The sequence below is a fragment of the Suricata suricatta genome, chromosome 7, assembly GCF_006229205.1.
Source record: "Suricata suricatta isolate VVHF042 chromosome 7, meerkat_22Aug2017_6uvM2_HiC, whole genome shotgun sequence".
NCBI classification, from domain to species: Eukaryota; Metazoa; Chordata; class Mammalia; order Carnivora; family Herpestidae; genus Suricata; species Suricata suricatta.
Window position 1 is genome coordinate 122,956,925 of NC_043706.1, and position 23,482 is coordinate 122,980,406.

The window sequence follows — 23,482 nt, forward strand, 5'->3', positions numbered from 1 at the left end:
AGACAAGGTAAAAATCCATTTTATCTTTCAGGACTCTTAGAAATAAATGCATGTATGAATGTGAAGGTGTCCAAACACACATACACATGTATAATCATACGGGTGCTTACATAAATTTACATAGCCTATATATTAAAAGGTTAAACATGTTTTATTTTCATATTTTATTTTAAGGTTCAGTTTTAATATATATTTTTGTTATTATATACTTTTTTATTTTTTATATACATTTATAACCACAAAACCTAACTGCTTAAAATAGTGGTGAGTATCAAAGAATTATGGTAATCTCTGTGTTATAGCTTAAATTTTAGCTACTTGAATAAGAAAATGAAATCATGAAGTGAATCTTGCTTAAGGCTAAGTCTATTATTTTCTAATTTTCTACAGTATATTGCTTCGTTCCTTTCAGTCTGCCTTCTTTACTTGAGTAGGTTATATTTAATCAGTCCACTGATTTTCTTTTTCTATTAAGATGAAAAGGTACGTGTGTCTTCTCTGGCCATGGTGGTGTTACATATCTGTTCTTGCTGTCTTTACTGCTTTCCCCAGATGAACGGGTAGATCACTGTATTTGAGATTTTAGTTTTTTTCTAAAGACTACAACTTGAGAAAATGGTATGGTGTACAAATTGCTATTTAAAAGGGAACAGATGTTTGACAAAAACATACCATAATTCATATGTCTGGGAACATTAGCCTACACTTCAGGAAATACAATGTAACTCATTTTAAAGAAGTAAAAGGCAGTTCCCTGATTGTTGAGAAGACCTTGGCCAGAGTCCCCTTGGGCACCTCTGTCCCTTGCCAATGCCAACGCACTTGTAGGATTAGATTATTGCTCTGTGATAAATCAGTGCACGTAGTTGATTATTATAAAAATGATGGAGGTCCCTGTGTGGCTCATTTGGGTAAGCATCCAACTCTTGATTTCAACTCAGGTCATTAGCGCACAGTCCTGAGATCAAGCCTCACAATGGGTTCTGCACTGGGCATGGAGCCTGCCTAAAATTCTCTCTACCCCTCTCCCTCTGCTCTGTTCCTCCTCCAATCACACATGCACATCTCTCTCAAAAACAAAATTAAAAAAAAAAAAAGATAAACAGTGGAGTGCCTGGATGGCTCAGTCAATTAAGACACCAACTCCTGATTTAGGCTCAGGTCATGATCTCACAGTTGATGAGTTTGAGCCTCTGTTGGATTCTGCACTAACAGTACAGACCCTGCTTGGGGTCCCCCCCTCTTCTCTCTCCCTCTCTCTCTCTCTCTCTCTCTCTCTCTCTGCCCCTCCCCTATTTGTGCTATATCTCTCTCTCAAAAAATTTTAAAAATTTAAGTGATAAACGGTATCAAGGCTGTATGTTTTTTTTCATTAACTACACAGAAGTATTTGACACTATCAATTAGATTAGGTTTTTTCAGATATAGGGAAGTGTAACCCTCCTGACAAAGTTCATCAGGATCTTAAATCTAGTCCCATAACAAGAACTTGGTCTTCAATTTTCCTTTTCCAAGCATGTGAATTCAACAATATTGATTAATAGTCACGGGCACAATCAGCACATCTTCTATAGTTCTTAAAACAGAAGCTGCCCTTGTGAACACAGAAGGGTATTATCAGTCTACTCAGAGGTAGTGTTTGCCACTAATAAGTTTGATAATATTAAGATACCCAGAGCAACAGAAACAATTGATATTTGCATAGTGCATTGTGGCTTATAAAAAAAGATCTCCCACAACATCCATGATTTGATGAAATTCTTAAAACATACGTAGAAAGTCTGTACCCAAGAAAGAAGGTATTTTCTCCATTTTATAGATGAAGAAACAGGCTCAGAAGAGTCCCTGGCTCCCCTAAGAGCAGTCTGAATTTGACAATATAATACTTATCATATAGCATATTACATATTAGGGGATAAAGCATAAGCAGAATAAAACAAGTGACTGCCCTTTCGATTTTCTGTTTTAAAGTTTGTAGGAAGTGAGTACCTGTATCCATTGAGAAAACTCATTAGTAATTATATACTTAATGACTAAATGGTAATTTACTCTTACCCTTATTCAGAAAATAATAATTTAGGGACATATATTTATTAGTTTTATTTTAGAATTACTGGTGAAGTAAGAAAATTAAATCAGATTAAGGGTTAGGAGCCTCCTGACCGTTAAGCTGTGCTGTAATCACATGTGCAACTTAAGGGACTCGGTGCCAGGGTAAAGAGAGGAACCACCTTTAAATGCTAACATCTGAAACGACATCATGTTGGCTGAGACGTTACACATGGCAAGGAAATAAATGACTCATCTTTTGGCATGGCGTTTTCTGCCACAGAGAAATAATTTTCTAAAGGGCATCTTGGTAGTATGAAAGCTGGATTCAGAAGGTTCCCGAAGAGAGCCGTAAACCCAGCCCCACAGCCAGCTGGCTATGCCTGTGTGACAACAGAATATGGGAGCTGTTCAGAGACACGGACCCAGGCTTGCTCGGGAGCTTTGAGGTCATCCAGACCGTTTGTGTCAGAAATCGGTTATCTAGAGCATGCATCCTTTTTTGCCCACATAACATGGTTTGATTAATTCTTGATTGATTTTCTCATCAAAATTCCAGAACTACGTGTGCCTGTGGACCTAAGATACCATTCATTCATCATTACTTCCCACACTGATGCCACCCTGCATCCCTGAACTTTTATCTATATCTGTAATCTTCCCCCTAATTGTGACTCTGGATCTTTATTATCCAGAGTAAGAAAAAGTTAGCTGAGGCTATTTGTCGGAATTTGTAAATGACCATCTTGCTCCAAGTGTCAGTTGCCTTTAGTTAGTAAGGCACTCATTAGGAGCAAAGGATCCGAGGTTTTGGTTTTGGTTTGCTTTTTTTTCCTCCACCACAGCTTCTCGAAAGTGACCTTTTAGAGCCGTGAAAGAATGGCTGTAGGTGCTGTCCTGAATTTTACTGTACAGCTTTTGTTTTTATATCCAAGGGGAACTGTTCCTTGGCAATTTTTTCTTAACTTTTGATAATCAGGCTAATGATCTGAGAACATCCCTTTGGCTACTCATTTTACATCTGCCTCAGAAAGTCACAAATTTTTGCCAGAATCAACCAAAGAGAATGAGTCCCATGTGGGAGCCAAATTCCTAGCCAAAATATTGAGGCTCAGTATTTTTTTTCTAAATACATAGTTAAATAGCTTTTATAAAGACCAAGGTTAAACACAGATCATAACATCTGCAGCAACTATAGTGCCAATACTTAGAAGGAAGTTTATTATTTGTTTTTTCCAACATTCTGCTTGAAGGTGTTCTCAGGTCAATGAAAGGACTAGATATCAAAAACCAGATCCCCTCCTTTTTTTTTTTTTTTTGAAGAACATGGGTGGGGAGGGGAGAGGCAGAGGGTGTGGGGGGGAGGAGAGAGAGAGAGAGAGAGAGAGAGAGAGAGAGAGAGAGAGAGTGAGAGTGAGAGTGAGAGTCCGAGAGAGAGAGTCCTAAGCAGGCTCCATGCTCAGTGTGGAACCTGATGCAGGCCTCAATCCCATGACCCTGGAATCATGACCTGAACAGAAATCAAGAGCAGGACGCTCATCAGACAGCCACCCAGGCATCCCCCAAATCTACTTTTTGATGAGAGTTTTCAGAATGTTTCTCACTCTGAGTTTAGATCCCTCTGGTAGGTATTACTGCACCATATTTGCCAAACCAGCCTTGACCTAGGGTGTGCTTCCCTGGGGGGAGTTTGTGGAGGTGGAGTTTCTTACCTTTTCCTTCGTTTACAGTGCCCAGGGGCAGGCCCACCCTCCCGTAGCCTTGTGACACCGTCCTCTGTCATGATTGAAAAAGTCGTTTATTTTAAATAAGAAAATTGCAAAATTTACCAAGAAGTAAGACATCTTGAATTTGCATAGTGGTCTAAATTTTAAAAATTTTTTTACAATGTTCATTTATTTTTGTAAAAGAGAGAGAGAGAGTGAGAGTGAGTGGGGGAGGGGGAGAGGAAGAGGGACACACAGAATCCAAAGCAGGCTCCAGGCTCTGATGTCAGCACAGAGCCCGACTCAGGGCACAAACCCATGAACCATGAGACCACGATCTGAGCTGAAGTCAGACGCTTAACGCACTGAGCCACCCAGGTGCCTCTAAGTTTTTGTTTTTTAAGTGAGCAGGTACCTCTGCTTAGAGAAAGATGGTTGTAAAAGGAAAACAAGGATGAGGCGGAATGGGTGTGTAGAGCATGAGTTAGGAATCTCTTCATTTAAAATAAGTTCAAGTTTCTATCTTCTTGCTCCAGCACGAAATCTGAATTCATGGGAGTAAAATAAAGAATCAAGGCAGTTATCAAGCTGAAGCACCTATTACTAAGGGACTTTGGCTTGGATTCATTAGAGCAGTGGTTTTTCAGGCTCACATTCACCCAAGAGAGACCTTCATGAGCTGTTTTGTGAGATATAACGGTTTCATGGAACCAGCACTAACCTGTCAAGATGAAGTAAAGGCTTTAATTCTGATTCAAATCTTTTCAGCTATTTCAGCTTTCAACTTTTATGGACCGTGTTCTCTGCTCCCTGGTCAGTTACATAAAGCTGTAAGTCAGTATGAAGAATAAAGGCCAATTATCCTGGTCCCTCGTCACCGCTTAAAACCCTTTCCAGAAAGCTAGAAGAGCAGAATTTTCCAGGTGGTCGGGAGACACCCTTCCGAGTGCTGTGTGGTCGATAGGAAGATCCTCAAAGGGAAAACGTTTTGCTAGAAAAGAGACCAGAGATGAGGATGAGAAATCAAACAGATTCCTTTGGATGTCAGTGTGGAACTCTAAAGTTTTTTTATTTGAATTCTGCTTCTGGCACCAAGATCTATAAATAGATCACCAAAAAAAAGCAACACTCCGAATCGAGCAGGGAACAGCCCTGTTTTCTCGCTTTGGCCTCCAGATTCCCTTGGCTCTTCTGCTGCATTTCTTCTCCTCCTTCCCGGAGTGTTTAGAATTTCTTTCCATACTGAGTAAGTGCAGTTCTTCCAGATGTGTGTACCTACCACATTTCCTACAGCTGAACTGTGAAAGGGATGGTTTGTCCTGTAAGAATTTGGGGATAATATTTATTGTCAGACTAATTTGAATTCACATGAAAAGGTCTAGTTACTATGACTAGGAAAATAATCTATTAGGAGAACCCTGTTCTGTGAATGGAAACATGGGGCATCTGGCTGGCTCAGTTGGTTAAACCTCCAACTTTGGCTTAGGTCATGATCTCACGTTCATGGGTTCGAGCCCCGCGTCAGCTCTGTGCTGACAGCTAACTCAGAACCTGGAGCCTGCTTGGGATTCTGTATCTCCCTGTCTCTCTGCCCCTCCCCCTCTCATGCTCTGTCTCTCTCTGTCTCAAAAATAAAGAAACCATTAAAAAATTTTTTAAACGTATCTCAAGGCTAAACAATGAGCATAATACTTTGGCATTTAAAAATATGTTAAGTCCTAAGAATTCTGATTTCTCATGCCTGTTGTCTAATTTTGTCTTGTGGCATCACAATTCATAGTGAGGGACGGAGCATTTCAGTGACTGCTATCACAGCAGTTTAGAGGAGATGTTCAGATTCTGAATCTAATTTGTATTCCAGTGTCTCTTGAACTTATTGGATGCCTGTATATTTACTGGCAAGCGCAGATGCTTAAAAATAGGCAACATCATCTAATGCTGTATAATTATAATTTAGAACAGCACTGCACAATCTAAAAAATTGTTGTAATAAGTCAGTTTTATCTTTAACCTCTTTCTCTGTGACTCTGGTCACCATCGGACCCTCAGAATAATTCACACCTTAGCATCCCAGCAAAGGGTGACAAAGCGAATCCAAGAGTTAGGTCTTTCCCAGTGTCCTCGAAACACCAGACATGACCTCTGAAATTTTTTTTCTCCCCCAGTAGATACGGCAGTTATAAAATTTGCTGAGTATAACACAGGGGACGCAACATCTGGCAGCTTTCACCTTCTGCTCTCAACGAATGAAAATCATTTGCTCCAAGGGAGGCCTTGTCAGGAGAGATGCCTGGGAAGGAAAGTTTCTAACTGAAGTTTGTAATCTCTTCCAGCCCCAACGTGTGATTTTGTTAAACAATGGTTGGAGACCTCATAGAGCACACATAGTTACCTGTGTTTTCAGCTGCGTGACAAAAACACAGAACCTACAGATTCGGCCCCAGTTAACAAAAATAGGGTCAACCAAAGCAGGGACTCCATCTCAGCCTCCTTCATCTGTAACTCGTGTTGACCCTTCCTCAGGCCTCCTTGCCTCCTGCTCCGTTTACTCAGAAACGGCCACCACCTCTTAGAAAATTAAAAAGATCTGTTAACTAGTTCATATTATTTATGTACCTTGGTTATTCACACTCCGGTGATACTAAAAGGCATGTTTACTTTTTAAAGGGATTGTGTGTATCAGCCAACTGCACAGGGAATTGGAATTGTAGGTGGGAGAAGGCTTTGAAACGCCATCCGACTTCATCAGGCAGTGTGAAGGGGAGGTCCAAACCCAGTGATGTTTGCCCCCTTACTCCCTAGGAAAGCGGATCGCCTGCAGGTGCGGCTTCTGAGGGTTTCAAGTGTGGAAGAAAGCCGCCCCCCTCTGCTCTGAGACTTGTCGTGCCTGGGCCAGGCCAGTCGGCCCGCAGCTCACTTCTCGCTGGCTCCTCCTGCCCAACCCAGCTGCCTCCCTTCTGTCCACAGCACAGGACCTTCAGGAGCCTGTCCCTTTGTTGTCAGAATGACTGCAATTTGATTGATATTTATTAGAGCTTTCTTTGAATGTTAGAGCCTGGGTGGCTTAGCCGGTTGAGTGTCCTACTCTTGGTCCCAGCTCAGGACATGGTCTCATGGGTCCTGGGTTTGAGCCCTGCATCGGACTCTGCACTGACAGTGTGGAGCCTGCTTGGGATTTTCTCTCCCCTTCCTCTCTCTACCCCTCCCCCACTCACACTTGCACTCTCTCAAAAATAACCAAAAAGCTTAAAAATACACAATTAGAATTTCCCTACCCTCTCTGATATCATTCTAGACAAATAAGTAGGTCACTAGGATATATTTCCTTCACTAATTACTTTATTAAAAATAAAGTTTTAGTGGAGTGTCTATGTGGTTCATTCAGTTTAGTGTTTGACTCTTGGTTTCAGCTCAGGTCATGATCTCAGTTTTCATGAGATCTGACAGTGCAGACCTGGTTGGTATTCTCTCTCAAAATAAATAAATAAACATTTAAAAAAAGAATATTTATGATAAATAATACAATAATTTTACTTATAAAAATATATAAATGGTATAATCATAAAAATAATAAAATACTAATATTACTATGACCAGTATTACTTGACTTAGGTCATCATACATCTTATTCATACCTCTCATAGATAAGTGCATTTGCATCTCCCAGGAGTTTTTTAATAGGCTACTTGTCTATTTGAAATCAGTGATGAGTAATGTCAGTGGAAATTTATAGACTACCTCCTTAGTATCAGGCACTCTCTGATAAGCAAACAGGAAATCAGTCCCAGAGGAAGAGAATCAGCCATGGTCCTTCACTGCAGTCTGGGTCCATCCAGTTTGCTCCTCTTCTAAGAGTTGATAATGTAATTTATTCTGTAATTTTGTAAGTTATGAGCCATTTTGAATCAAGATATTAAACCATAAAAACATACAAGCCTAACTTTAGGCATATTTTGCAACTTTCACTACATAAGTGAAGAGAGTACTTTCATTACTTTTGCCCACTTTTCCAATTATACACACTGCAATGTAATTTACAGTTTTCCTGATGAATACTCCACATTAAAAAAGAACAGATAAGTCTTAATGTCCCTTAAATGAGCTCTAATATTTTTTTACTTTTATCCCTTTCCATGCTAGATCCTTCACCTCATGAAAGCAATGATCGCCTACCTTGTTGACTTTGAATATCCGGCTCCTAAAACAACATTTCCTCCTGCTTAGCAGTGCTTAATGGTCACTGAATGAATCACCCTTCTTTGGAAACTTCCCTTCCTCTCCACCCAAAGCTTTCTTCAAGTTTAGTTCAAGCCCTACATCCTCTAAAAGACCTTCCATTATGTAGATATTTGGCATAGTATGGTATATTACTAAGGCAGTACCTGTGCGTACAACTTGCATACGTTTTAGAAATGTTTGTCTTAAATATGTTTTCACTGTAGTCTATGGATCCTTAATTAGTGTTCTATTCCTGTTTTCATACCCCACCGCCAAATACATTTAACACATACAGATGTACATATAAGTATTCAATTAACTCATGTAAAATAAATGAGCAGTTAATCATGCTTACTATTCATTCAACAAACATTCATAGAGTCCCTGCTTAGTCCTTGGTATCCTTCTTGGAATGACCACTACAGCCTTGAGTGACAAATATCCTGTGCTCTTGGAACTTATTATCTACCAACAGTGGACAACTAAGCAAACAAATCAATAAATAAATGAGGATGACAAGAATATTAAATACTGATAAGGGTCATGACAAAAGTATGTGTCAAGGTGTGACTAGAGGTTAAAACATAAAATGAAAATGAAAATGAAATAATCAGTCGATGAGGTCCTTTTTGAGGAGTCAGCAATTGATCTAACACCTGAGTGACAGGGAGCAGTATTGGAAAGATTTGAAAGAAGAAGCTTTGAAGTACTATTGGGCAGGAATGAGCTTGAGATATTAGTGTGAGGGCAGTGATGAAAAGGATGTCTGTGTAGAACATTAGTGGTTTGAGATGCTGCTAAGTGGAGGTACAGCCAGTGAAGATGTCCTATAAGCAGCATGGATTTGCATCATGATGGAGGTGTGGTGGCAAGAGAAAGGAATGGGGGCAAAATTAGCATATGGCATGCATCCAGCATGCCCAGAGGATATGAGGACCGTCCATAGAAAAGATAGAACACCAGGACTAAGTCATGGACATATCAACATTTACAAGTAAAACTGAGGAATCTGCTAAGGAGACCAGGAAGCAAGTAAGGAAGATACCTAAGAGAAAACAGTATCGAGAAGGAGAGAACAGTCAATCATGCTGAGTGCTGTTGATGGGTCTACTCACATGGGAACAAAAAGTGAGTTAGCGATGCTGAAGTTGTGCTGACCTTTACAAGAGCAGTGGCATCGTAGGTGTGGGTGATAGCCCGTTTAGAATGGGTTGAGAAGAGAAGAATTAAGAAGAAGTGGAGATAGCAAAAGTTAACCATTTCAGAAGCCTTATGGGAAAACTAGGAATGAAAAAGCTGAAGCCAAAAGAAGATTGGGGGTTAACGGAGGAACATTTTATGTTTGATTTTTACAGAGAGATACTAGAATATTCTGGTAAGTAAAGGGAATAATCAAGTATAGACGAAATGACAGAGAAATCAATTAGGCAGCAAAGGGAGAGTGAAAATGCAGAAGCAAACTCCTTGGAAAGTTGAAAGTGGTTGGCTTCCAAAGCCACTTAGTGATCCAGCTAGTTTTGATGGATTAGGGGAATGCCTATACATATGAAGACTTCCACAATACAGAAATATTTCTGCATGAAAATGTTGATAAACTAAAAACAAGCCAGTGTAGCCACCTGAATTTGCTGATTTGGTGCCATTTTTGACCTGCAAAAATACCATTTTTCAGTGACACAAACTTAGAATAATATGCATACACAAAACAGGTTAGAATACACAAGTTACACTACATGTTGAACTTATGGATATTTTCCATTTTCTAATTTCTCTAAGTTTATGAAATACTGTAAAATAATTTTGAAACAAGTATAAGGGAAATATTAAATGCATCTTATATTGAGTATTGCCCATTTCAGCTTAATCTTTAGTTTAAGTCATAATAATTGCTGAACAGAACGGCAAAGACAGAATCAGATCTGTGTAATTATTCTAGTTTTAACTGAACCTTTGTGTTCTGTTCTAAAGGATTAAGACATCTACTACATACTTTAAGATTCCTTAGGATTTTTGTTTCTTAGTGACTCAGATGTAAAAACAAACATAAAACAACTTCAAATGAATCTATGTGTTTTACAAGATTTATCTTTAAAAATGTATCTATTAGTTTAAATATTTATATATATTTTTGTTGCAGGCTTATTTATATTTATTTTCCACTGTGCTATGAAAGAGAACGTTCAGAAACAGTGGAGGCGTCATCTCTGCTGTGGTAGATTTCGGTTAGCAGACAACTCAGGTAAATGGGCATGTTGACAATTGGTTTTTATACCCGAGGGTAGTCAGAAACCTTTCTCATTTGGTCTTCCATTGTCAGAGCAACCTAATCCCAATGGTAGTAAATTGTAAATAAAGGTGGAGCACGTGAAGATGTTAGTTGGGGTCTTAGAACATTAGGACTGCAGGAGATCTGAGGGAGGACTCGGCCTCACCCTTCTGCTCTGCAGAGAAGCATGAATTCCAGCCAGGTGTGAGTTGTCCAGGGTTTTGTGTCTAATTTAACAACACCAACATCCAGAGGTCCCACTATAACATGTGCACCTTTCCACATTTTTGAGGTCCTTAATGACATTATTAGGCAAAGAGATTTTTCTCACTATGAAATAAATATTTGAAGAGTAGTATTACTTTTTTTGTGTTTTGGCAGTGATTACTTCTCACCCTTACAAAATTAAAGTAGGATTTTAAACAATATGTGCAATGGGTCAAATCAAGAAACTACTTTCATTTATTATTGTTCATATGCCAATCTCTTCTCTGAGCCATTGCTAGCATCTAAGAAAATTGAATGCCTTGGATAAATTTCTTAAATAATGTGGTGATGATTCTTCACAGGAGAGCATATTCCCCCTAAAGCAGGTTCATGGAGAGATGTTATTTCTTTCAGACTGGAGCAAGACAGCTACCAATATCATCAAGAAAAGTTCTGACAATCTAGGAAAGTCTTTGTCCTCAAGCTCCATTGGGTCCAACTCAACATACCTTACATCCAAATCAAAATCCAGCTCCACCACCTACTTCAAAAGGAATAGCCACACTGGTGAGTCATTCTGGCGGTGGGAAAGATGCTCTCTGGTACATTTTTCATCGTATTTTTATTACAATTGGCATATCATGAAGATTGACAGATAACATTGCCTATTCATGTGCTTATGTTAGATTTATGAATATCAATATATATTCGAAGAACTTATCCATTGCTGTTGTGAATATTTTCTTTTTTTTAACCTTTACAACCAATATTGAGTCCATGTAGCCATAATATTACTACCTCTGAATATTATTTACTTCATTTGATTCAAAGCTTAGTTTTCTTTAAAAAAATATGGTATCTGAATTCAAAAGTTATTGTTTTTAGTTTAAAAATATAGAAATTGAGTTATAATTATTCATAAGAAAGCATATGTTATAACTTATTATGAAACTTAATTGGCAAGTTGACACGGGAACAGGTGAAAAACAATCTAAGATATATGTTACATTTAAGACTCAAGTTCTTAATCATTGGATGTGTTATTGACAATTGCTATTTAAGTCACTGAATAAATATGATAGAGGACATAATATTTGGAAAATGACACAGGATGGTGAGAAACTCCATCTTTATTCATCTCCTGGTACTTCATGATATTTACAGTGACCACAGGCTCTGACATTGAGCATGTGTATGAACAAGCCTAAGACAATGTAGAAATAGAGACTCTTTGGCCGCACTTGATAGCCAGCGAGTTGTGTGAAATATTGCAATCTTTTAATAGTTTAAAGGAAACTAGAAGAATTGCTACTTTCAAATACTAAATATACCTCAAACAAACAGCTGTCACCACTTAGCACCCAACACTTTCCTCATTAAAGATGCTTTTAAAAAGATAATAGAAATAACTTTTTAACTTTGAATCTGTTTAGTTATTAAATATAAGCAGAAGCAAATGGCACTTGAAAAGATTAATATTTGGTATTTTGCAGATAGGAGGATGATGTGTAGGGGATATGTAAATGTTTACATTGCAAACACTTACATTTCAGATGACCCACATGTACATCCGAATCCTTCCACATGTCCCTGCCTGCATCACCATCTGTACCTTGCCACTGGAATGGCCACTGCCTGAGATTTTAGATAGCATTATGGAAAAACGTTAGGGTGTTTAGAGAGTTTGTTCATTCAAAAATTAATTCTTTTTTTAATGTTTTATTTATTTTTTGAGAGAGAGAGAGAGAGAGAGAGAGAGAGACAGCATGAGCAGGGGCGGTGGGAGGGTCAGAGAGAGAGGGAGACACAGAATCTGAAGCAGGTGCCAGGCTCTGAGCTGTCAGCACAGAGCCCGATGTGGGGCTCAAACCCATGAACCACGAGATCATGACCTGAGCCGAAGTCGGATGCCCAACTGACTGAGCCACTCAGGTGCCCCCAAAATTAATTCTTAAAGAAAGATCTGAAAACTTGGAACAGGTCAGGACAGCAGTTTTCAAAATTTCTTAGAGCAGAGGACATTTTGGAGAATCAGATAAAAGCTATGGACTCTCTTCCAGAATAAGATGCAGCCTGAGTCCTGTATGCAAACAGTGTACCTCAATTAAGAGGTCTGTGTATCCTTCTTTAAACACCTCTGTAAGAAGTTTGGTGGCAGGTACATAGTCTGAGATAGGTTATTCTATCTAATTGGTGGTTTCCTGGAACAAAATATCTTTTACTTATAATGAATGAATTTTTCACTTTATTTAATCAAACTTAAAATTAGATACATATATGACCATTTCAATAGATGCAGAAAAAGCATTTGACAAAATACAGCAGCCATTCATGATAAAAACAAAGTAGGTTTTAGAGGAACATACCTCAGCATAATTAAAGCCATATATGAAAAACTCACAGCTAACATCATACTCAGTGGTGAAAACAGAGAGCTTTTCCTCTGAGATTAGGAACAAGACAAGGATGTCCATTCTTACCATTTTTATTCAACATAGTATTGGAAGTCTTAGCCATAGCAATAAAACAAGGAAAAGAAAAGGCATCCAAATTGGTAAAAGAATAAAAAGCAAAACTTTCATTATTTGTAGATGACATGATATTATATATGGAAAATCCTAGACTCTATCAAGACTACTATAAGTGATAAATGAAGTCAGTAAAATTATAGGATACAAAGCTAATATTCAGGAATCTGTTGCATTTATATATACTAATAATGAGGTAGCAGAAAGAGAAATTAAGAAAACAGTCTCATTTTCAAGAAAAAAATACTCATTTTGCCTCCCCTTCTAAAATGCAAATGGTGTGTATTATGTATCAGTTATGAATGAAAAAGGATTAGACTAATCAAATTGTTGTGCTCTTAAGAATAGCTAGCCAGGGGCACCTGGGTGGCTCAGTCGGTTAAGCGTCCAACTTCGGCTCTGGTCATGATCTCACGTTCGTGGGTTCAAGCCCCGCGTTGGGCTCTGTGGTGACAGCTCAGAGCCTGGAGCCTGCTTCAGATTCTGTCTCGCTCTCTCTCTGCCCCTTCCCGCTCATGCTCTGTCTCTCTGTCTCAAAAATAAATAAAACATTAAAAAAAAAGAATAGCTAGCCAGAAAAATGCCACTATTAAAAGGGGACAGATGATGACAAGGAAGATCAGTTGGAACGGAGGACATTTTGGAAGTATTAATGAAATATTTAGAAGTATTTAAGGATAATGGGTAAAACTGACTAAAAGATAAAAGGAAATTCAGAAATTGAGGTACCAAAGAAAAACTTTGTTATGTATGTTTTTTTTTAAAGGAATGCATTAATGTTTTTCTGTTTCCCATAAAAAAAAAAACCCTTGGGGTTAAATGAGTTCTTGTCAACTAGCATAAAGATATAGTCAGCTATATGATACTACTTCTGCAATATAGTAATTTATGGTTTCTTATCAACTGATGTATGAATGGCCTTTAGCTGCTTAGCTATTTCTCAGTAGGACTTCTGGTTTCCTTGGGTCACTCAGAGTATGCAAAAAGTCACTGCATATCATCATGGATATCTAGTTAATTTATTTCTTGGAATTGATCTAGAAATTCATATGTTTATGGTGTAGATAATGTCTTCTAAGAGCATTCCTTCAACAAAAGTGGATCATTCAGGTAAACGTTTATTACTTTTTCGAATGCATGAATTTTTGCAAGGTAATAAAAGAATATTTGCATGTATTAAACTAAGACTCTAGCCGCACCAGCAAAATTGCTTGTTCTTTACAATACTTCTCAGCTAGCACAATGACATTCCTGCTCTGAGCTGGAATTTCTGAAATTTCAAATGGTTGTGTGCTGTGCTGGCTTTTCTCTGCATGTGGGTGTCTGCAAGCCGCTCCTTCTAGGAAATGTACCATGCTTTGGAATTAAGGGGTCACATTTAAGGTAAAATAGTGGGGGGTGGAAAGCAGTACCTGAGAAGTCTGTTCTAGAAGGGACTGAAATTCTTTACTTTTCCATTGCTCTTGTGAATTACATGGTACATTCATAGAAGTCATAATAGAGAAATCGTCAATTCCAAGCCTGCTTTTTGAAGATTTTTATCTGCTTGGTATTTCAGCATAGGTCAAGTAATAGTTCATGTCCCTAGCCCCTGGTTTTCAAACTTGCAGCTACAATTAAAATCTATATCGTTAATAATGTAATACATATCCAGAGGACTGGAAATAGCATATCTATTAAAATATAACCCTTGCTCAGAATTTTACTTTATGGGCTATGAAGACCCAAAAATTGGATCACATATTTGGAAAGGACCTTGTCCTGAACGTCATCACTGAAGCAGAATGAGTGTATCCTTGAAGCTTCTTTGAGGATGTATGGCTTTCTAGAAACATTAAGCACAAATTATTTGTTATTGATATCTAAATCAGTAGAAAAATCTCCAATAGAAAACCAATGGCTAGTGAATATATGAACTGAAGGAAACACAGAATCAATCAGCTTGCTGAGAGCTAAACGGGGAGGGACCCTTCAACAATGACTCCCTAAGCCTTTTCCTCACCAGTTCTGGGAGGTGAACATTCTGCCATGTTTCATGAGCCATCTATTCTCTCTTTCTTCCTTTAGTATGGGATGAATACACCATTTCCTCTTTTAGTCTTCATTTTATTTAGTTGCTTCAATACTGGATAACAGTCGAACATTTTGAGTCATTTCCAAAGACAACAGATACAATGATGAATGGCTTTTATCAATTACTGATAGATCTTTAATGTTGTGTCACATACTGGGTGCAACTTATTCAAAGCATAAAAATGCCTGCAATGAACATTTCCAATTTGGAGCCATGATTCCTTGAAGCAGCCTTTCATAATAGAGTTTTAGCCTCTTCCCCAGTGAATAGAGAAGATACAATGTAGGGAACTGTGTGCTTTGTAAAAGGTCACATTTGCTCCTCCGGTGATATGAAATCTCTGTGGTTAATTTTTGGGTAGAATTTTTCTCCAAAATGTGTTGGGAAGGGGAGCTGGGTAGATACTGACAAGAAGATATTCATAGGGTAAATGAAGACAGCCATGTGTATTTGTAGATAATAGAGCTTCTGTGAACTTCAGAGTACTATCTGAACCAATTTTTGAAAAGTTTTGGGTCTAGAGAAATAATATTTACATAATATTGAGTGTTGAATCACTAACTGTACACCTGAAACCACTATTACACTGTGTGTTAACAACTGGAGTTTAAATAAAAACTTACACATAAACAACTTACTCAATTAGGGAAATTCAGAACAGAAAGGTATTTAGCAGTCCTTTATTACTATCAATTGTTTTGATAATAATCATTCTGAGACTATGGCATAGTTCATAAAATACCCTTTCATGTTTATTTTCATTGACTTTATTACCCCAAATCTTTGAAATTATGTTTTATAAAAAATTTTATTATGAAAAGTGTCAAACATATATAAAAACTAGAGAGAACAGTATGACGAATCCCCTGTGCCTATCAACTCATGGTCACCTTCCCATTTCTCCCTCCCTGTATTATTTGGAAATCATATCTTAGACATCAAACATTTCTTCCATAGCAACTTTTATTTGTTATATAATCTGTTCCTGCTTTTCTTTAGTTACTTGCCACATATTTTTTGTAGCAATTTTCTAATTATTCTATTCATTGACTCTGAAAAATACCACTTACAAGAAGATTTCTTGAAACAAATTCCAACACAAATTACTAGAAGGCAAATTAGCATTCATTCATGCATCGGAATGCACTTTGAAGAGGAAAAGCATGAAATTTTAGAGCTGGGTGTTACCTAACCTAAGAAAGAAACAGAACTGCATTCCCTCGTGAACTTCTTTAATGTGCAAAATGGCCATGTCACCGGCTCATCTTGTAGCCTAACTTTTTGTATCATTTCTTTCAGACAATGCTTTTGTGGACAAGTCCTCATCCAAATTGACCCATGCCGATGGAGAACAAACATCAATCATCCCCGTCCACCAAGTCATTGATAAGGTCAAGGATTATTGCAATGCTCATTCAGATAACTTCTATAAAAATATTATCATGTCAGACACCTTCAGCCACAGCACAAAGTTTTAATATGTTTAGTAGAAGAAAGAAGAATCTGTCAACAAAAATGTAAAAATCTGCAAGCAGTGGAAACTATGACTGGCACGTGTGAACGTGCTATGACCTAGGTAACTGCTTGTTCATGTAGGAGGAAGGTATTTTGTTAAGAAAACTTTTGTAAAATTTTAAAATCTGTCTTTTCAGTGTATTTCTTCCATGTGGGAGTTTCCACCATCACTAAAACTTTAGTACTGAGAACAGCATGACCCAATAGGTACAGGGGATATGATTTTTTACATATATAATTGGATCAGATTGATCAGAACTCGAGAAGATGGGGGACATTAAAGTTAGTGGACGAGGGAGGGGCAGCGCTCAGGAAGGGTACTTAATGGCTCATCACAGCCCACTGTTAGGTTTTGGATGTGGCCGTTTGCTACATCATCTTTCTCAACAATGAGAAACATACAAATAGTCATGACTATTTGGGGGTGCCTAAGTCCCAGTGCTAGTTTCTATGAATGCATTTCTACTTTTTCAATAACATTTCAACTACAGATACAAAAGAATACTTAATGTCTGATCCAAAGGTTAGGAAGGAATTCTTTCTTATTCTACCAAATGCTTAACCTTCAAGACACTAATATGTTTAAGAAAGAAAGCATTTCCAAAATTTTGACCCAGTTGCTATGAATCCCTGTACACTTCTACTGTTTCACTTGTCCTGCTCAAGCCACAAGCCTTAAGCATCATCATGAATTAGAATTTAATCCCATATATTTGAAACTAGTATGATGTTGACATTCCATTAATGTGGACTTCCATCTACTTGTTGAAGAATGAATCCCTTAGGCCTCTGGTTTTTCTCTACTATCATTTGAACCCACAGTCTTATGGGAGGAACAAGAATTTTTATTAGGCATATTGTGTATAATAGTCTCTCCCTTTTAGAAAATATAATCATTGAGACTCTATGGTCCTGTTCTTGCTCTAGAGACTAAGACATTTCCATTTGCACAATTAGAAAGCCTCTTTCTTTTCAAGTGTTTTTTTTTGTTCCAGAGAATATAAACTGAGGCATATGGGTGACTTGTTATAATCAAAATAATTTATAAACATGTGGGTCTGTAATTGCTAGTCTAAAAACCATTTGTACATAAGTGTCCTCTGATTATAAGAGCCAGGGCACGTCTGGCAAGATAGATGGTGTGTTATTTATGGATTAGGCTTCTGCATGTAAGGCATGTATATTAAGCAGTTTTCCTAATTTTCAAATGACCCTAAGTAATATACTTGCTAGTGAGTTTGTTGGAGACAACATTTAAATTGCTTTTTAAGTAATGGGATTGTATCTAGGTCCTTAGAAATTGGTCTCAGTATATGTTGTACCTTTACATTTGCTCTAGGTTATCTGGGAAGGTTTGGGTTCTGGGAGATATAATCCTAAGTGACCAGGAGATAGGACATTCTGGCACCACCAGTCTACTTAAAGGCAGAGGCCAGGACTGAGCACCTGGGAGCCTTTCTCTCTGCTCAAAACACAGGTGGCTCTCAGTCTGAGACCTAGGAGAGTTGTCGGACTGTACAGCATCCAAGGGGCCGCTTACCTTTTGCTGATCTTCAGTCATAAAGCTATTTGCTAGACTTGAATGAATGATAAGATAATATGGTGGTGGGGTTTTATTACCATTTCATTTTGCAGCAGCACGGAACACTGTCCGAGGAGACACCAGCATTCCTCAGCTTGGCTTTCACAAGGGAGGAGCATATATAGTAGGAAAGGATAGTAAATCTTAAGGTCACTGAGATTTGCTACAGTAGAGCCAAATTCTTTACTATAGGCATATTAGTAACAGCCTCCTTATTCTGGCAGAGGTTACATGTAGATGAAAATTAATTGTAAATAGTCATTGAATCTTCATATACTTTTCCCCAAGCCTTAGAGACTCATGATAGAATTTCATTAGCTTTCTACTGTGATATTTATATACCCCACAGTGCCTATTTAATTAATAGTCATAAAGAGCTTCCAAAATGGCTTTGATTTCTACTCATACTCATTCAGATTTGGGAATTTTTTTTTTCATATTTGACGATGATGTCAGCTCTGTATTAGAAATTTCCAGTAATCAGGTAAGGAGAGATGAAGAAACAACTGAGTAAAGCATTTGCAGGTGGATTTAAAAGACTGAGCCAAATTCTATGCTCAATTCTGAGCATGGGCTGCTCACCTTCATTGGGTTGCCTCAGAACAGAATTGCAGGCATTTAGCTGAGGAGCCAAAATTTAGGTTAGCCTAACCTTGAGAATAATATCAATTCAGCTCCCCTGCTTTTGTTTTTAATTCTTTTTTCTCTTTTTTTAAACTGCATTGTGTTCGTCTAGGGACCTAAAGTATCGTTTATTCTGATCATTGTTCCCTGCATTCTGAAGCTTTCCTTTGTCCATTGTTGGCATAGGCTCTTTTGTACATATTTATTTATTTGTGTTTACAAATGCCAGCTCATTTCATATCTTAGCCTTATATTGCCTGGATTTATTATTTTTATTAACTTTCTTTGGGAGAGACTGTATATATGTGTATATATATGTTTTTTCTAAATACTTTGTGAAATCGTTTTCTGTAGCAATATCTTTGAATATGATGAATAAAAGTGACTGTGAGTGCAAATTAGAATTAGTAGTAAGAAGCTACTATAGCTGATTTGACATTTTACTTAAATGGAAAATGTTTTTCGAATAAATACTTCTGTTGTTCGTGTTCCAAATTATTCAATTCCTTTATGAGTGAGCGTTTTGATTTCCGACTCTAAAGTAGGAAAAGATCATTTGACAACTGGAAAATAACCTGCCACCAATTAAGCTGGTGACATGACACTACTTTGCCAAAACACTAAGAATGAATATATTATGAAGATCCAGTTCACTGGGGATTAATACATGTTGAAGTTCTTGGATTTTCTTCGGATGACTGATGTGAAGCCAAGCTCTGGGGAGGATTAGAAATAATGTAGGTTCCTTTTTGAGGCTGTCTTCAGCATCTTGACAAGGGAACCAAGTCAGTAATATGACATGGAGTTAGGTCCTGAGATATTTTCTCACATTTATAGTTGCTGTTTTCATTGTGGGAGTCTTAGAAAATGACCGAATTTAGCCAGCTTCACTTGCATGATTAGAACAGAACCTTCCCACATCCCTTTGCTGTGGTTATTTCAGATAACTCTCTTCTGCAAAGAGCCAAGGCCAATTTGGCTCACAGCCCTACTCAGTGCTAAGTTGTGAGGCGTGTTGGCTGGTCACTGTGAAATCAGGTCTTCTGAGCCAATGTTCACAACTCCCGGCCAAGCCATGGTAAGAAAACAGACAAATGGTTGCTTAAAATTCATCTACAGTCGTAGACAAGCAGGTTACTTCGGAGAGCCTGACGTGCAGTCGCAGCAGTGGATGGGAAACGCTGATTTGATTTGCAGGCTGACCTGTGTTTGTAATACTGTGAAATGTGGGGGAATTGGGCTTTCCACACACACAGTGTTTCGGAAGCACTTTTGTGTTTTCAGTTGAATAACATTTTGCTTCTCATATAAAAGCATTTAAGATCTCCCTCCCCTTTTCTCTCTCTCACCCTCCCTCCTCCTCACGAGCTTCCTCTTTTCCTCCCTCTGCCCTCCTTCTCTTTCTCCCTCCCTTTCTTCTTCCCACCTTCCCTCTTCATTTTAAGGGAGAATACTTAAAGTAACAGTTTTCTTTTTTCTTTTTCCCTAGAAAAAAATAAGAATAAATGTGAAATATTCAGATGTTTGCATTTATATTCTGTAGCCTGTCAAAACAAAGAAGGGGGAATATGACATGCTTTATTACCACAGGTAGCTTCAGCCCAACATGTATTAATTTGGACTCAATAGAAAAAAATATCAAATTTATAAACACATTTGGGTACCAGATACTTCTTTACTCTCTCTTCTAATTTTCAGTAGTATTGTTATTCTAAGCTTCCATTTGGGGAAATTGTTGATTAATGATGGTGAGTAATCGGCTATGGCCACATGAGAGGTAAGAGTGGGTTCAGACCTAAGTCCCTTGGACTTTGCATTCACTGTTCTACATCAGAGTACCTCGTGGCCTTCAAAAACCTGCACCTTCGTGAAGGAAGGCATTCCAGGGATGCACTGTGTCATGAGATTCCAATGAAAGCTTCCAGAACTTCAGATAGAAGCTCTGAACCAGCAATACGTTAGTGACGTTTTGGTTTTTGAAGTTCCAAGAGATTCTAGTGGGCCTCTCCTGAGAGTTAGGAAAGTCATTCCAGGCATGGCAGTTGGAAAGTCCAGGCCAGTGAGTGGAACACGGCTGAGGTTGGCTTGATTGTGGGGTGGGAGGCTGTGTGGAAACATCAAGAGGCCGAGTCTAGCTCACAATGTAAGGCTGGGTGTCTGGTTGGGGCAGACACAAGGGAGACATCCAGGCTCTTGGCAGGGAAGGAACTGAATCCTCACTGCAAGGTGACTTTAGGACGGTGAGTGTAGGAAGTCAATTAGAAGGCACAGGGCCTGGACCCGGGAAGAACAGTGAGGAAGCCTTCGGAGAACTTGTCAGAAGGGCAAGGGAATGGTGAGTGTGCTCACAGGTCTCAGGGAAGTAATGACACCTACCTCAAGCCTTCCAAAGCAGCACCAGCCCACCTTTACCAGGCATCAGCCCACTGTACTTAGAACAATGGTGAGGGGCGCCTGGGTGGCTCACTCTGTTGAGCAGCCGATTTCAGTTCAGGTCATAATCTTGTGGTTCATGAGTTCGAACCCCACATCAGCTCTTTGCGGTCAGCGTGTCAGCACAGAGCCTGCTTCCCATCCTCTGTTCCCCTCTCTCTGCCCCTCCTCTACTTTTGGTCTCCCCAAAATAAATAAATATTTAAAAGAAAAGTGGTGAGCCCCCCAGTTGTTCCAGATGTCACAGGATTAAAGGAGCTAAGAAACAAAGTAAGCCTTTCATGAAATAAAAGAAGCTGCTTATGTCAAGAAATGTGGCGGAAGTGGGGAGAAGAAGGGATGGTCTTGTGTGAAGGAGTACAATTGACCCTTGAACAACATGGGTTTGGACACAGATCCACATACACATGGATTATTTTTGATAAATACAGTAAGTACTGCAAATGTATTTGCTCTTCCTTGTGATTTTAATAATGTTTTCTTTTCTCCAGCTTACTTTATTATAAGAATGTATACACAAACCAAGTGTTTATCGACAGTTTATGTATCAGTAAGGTTACTGGTCAACAGTCTGTTATTAGCAGTTAATTTGGGGGGCGTCCGCTTATGGTGGTTGTCGACTGCATGGAGGCAGGCACCCCTAACCCTGTGTTGTTCAAGGCTCAGCTGTACAAACAGAAGGGACAGGAGTCTCGTGGCGTTTTGTTTCTTGTTGATGAATGGAATACAATTAGTTGAAGGTGAAAAGGGCTGGGTGTTTATGTGGAAGGGTCCCCGAAGTGAGAGGTTGAGAACTGCAGGAAGAGAGCTGGCCTTGGCCAAGAGAAGAGACACTGTGCCCTTCGGAGGTGGGGAAATGGCTATTACATGTGACCAGGGGGATAACCGGGCAGGCAGTAAGGAAAGCTTGTTGACTTTCCTGATTTTTATCAGTTACAATAATTACAGGCTCATCTCACCTGCTGGGTATTATAATAGAGGTAGATCCAGATGGGGATCTGAGTAAAATTCAGAAGATTTGGAACAACCTTATAGGGAATGCAAACCCTTGGCTAACTTATATTAAATAAATTAATAAGTGTTATTTTCCCTTAGAATAGCTTTTATAAGTGTAGTTCCTAAGTCTTCTCATTAAAGTATTTTTATTTGGTGTTTTTTGAAAAGCTGGTTTATTTCAAGGTCATAACCAAACACTTAATATTCTGGAGTCTTGAACTTTATTGATCAAGGATTTACTTTGAACATTTACGAATAATTGGATGATGAATCATTTTAGACAAACTTCAAACTATTTTGAATCTTTTAAATGACATCTTCTGGTTGGCTTGACTTAGTTTCATTCTGAATTAATTTAAATGATTTTTATAAATTCAGGATGTCAATGAGAATAAAATATTTGATATTCACATTAAATATTTTAATATTAATATTTATAGTATCTGCTCACACTGCACTGAGAAAATAACAAGACAAAATAAAGTTTGAATACTCTCAGAATATTTTCCTGATTTTCCTCTTTCGTCATCCTAAAGCTCAATCAATGAAGGATATTAAGTGATTACAACCTTGTAACCTTCCTACAAGGAATTCACTGGCCAGAGCTAACAGATATGCCCTGAAACTGTTTTACCTCAAAAGATAATATGTTTATCTGTAAAGATCTGAAATATAATCATTACTGAAAATTAGAGCTAATAGATTGTTTTCCATAACATAACAGCAATAAAATGCCCACATAAACTTGACCCATTATATTATGCTGGGTTTTTTTATTTTTTTCAATGTTTTATTTATTTTTTATACAGAGAGAGACAGAGCATGAGAGGGGGAAGGGCAGAGAAAGAAGGAGACACAGAACTAGAAACAGGCTCCAGGCTCTGAGCTGGCTGTCAGCACAGAGACTGACGCAGGGCTCGAACCCACGAACGTGAGATCTGACTTGAGCTGAAGTCAGAAGCTTAATCGATTGAGCCACCCAGGTGCCCCTTATGCTGTTTTTTTTTTGTTTTTTTTCCCCATAATTATTGTCAAATTGTTTTCCATACAACACCCAGTGCTCTTCCCCTTAAGTGCCCTCCACTATCACCACCACCTCTTTTCCCCCCTCCCCCTTCCCCTTCAACTCTCAGTTCATTTTCAGCATTCAATAGTCTCTCAAGTTTTGCATCCCTCTCTCTCCCCAACTCTCTCTCCCTCCTCCGCTCCCCCTGGTTCTCCATTAGGTCTCTCCTGTTTTCCTGCTAGACCTATGAGTGCAAACATATGGTTTCTGTCCTTCTC

At 38.5% G+C, this 23,482-nt stretch overlaps 1 protein-coding gene across 1 annotated transcript in view; it reads left to right on the plus strand.

Moving 5' to 3' along the window:
• Positions 1-19,272, plus strand: part of ADGRG6 (adhesion G protein-coupled receptor G6) — a 136,688-nt gene extending 117,416 nt beyond the window's left edge. Inside the window, exons 25-27 of the mRNA XM_029943244.1 lie at positions 10,111-10,212; positions 10,861-11,013; positions 16,348-19,272. Coding sequence (XP_029799104.1) covers positions 10,111-10,212; positions 10,861-11,013; positions 16,348-16,526 — 434 coding nt within the window. The 3' untranslated portion in view covers positions 16,527-19,272. The remainder of the gene's footprint in view (positions 1-10,110; positions 10,213-10,860; positions 11,014-16,347) is intronic.
• Positions 19,273-23,482: the final 4,210 nt, after the last annotated feature.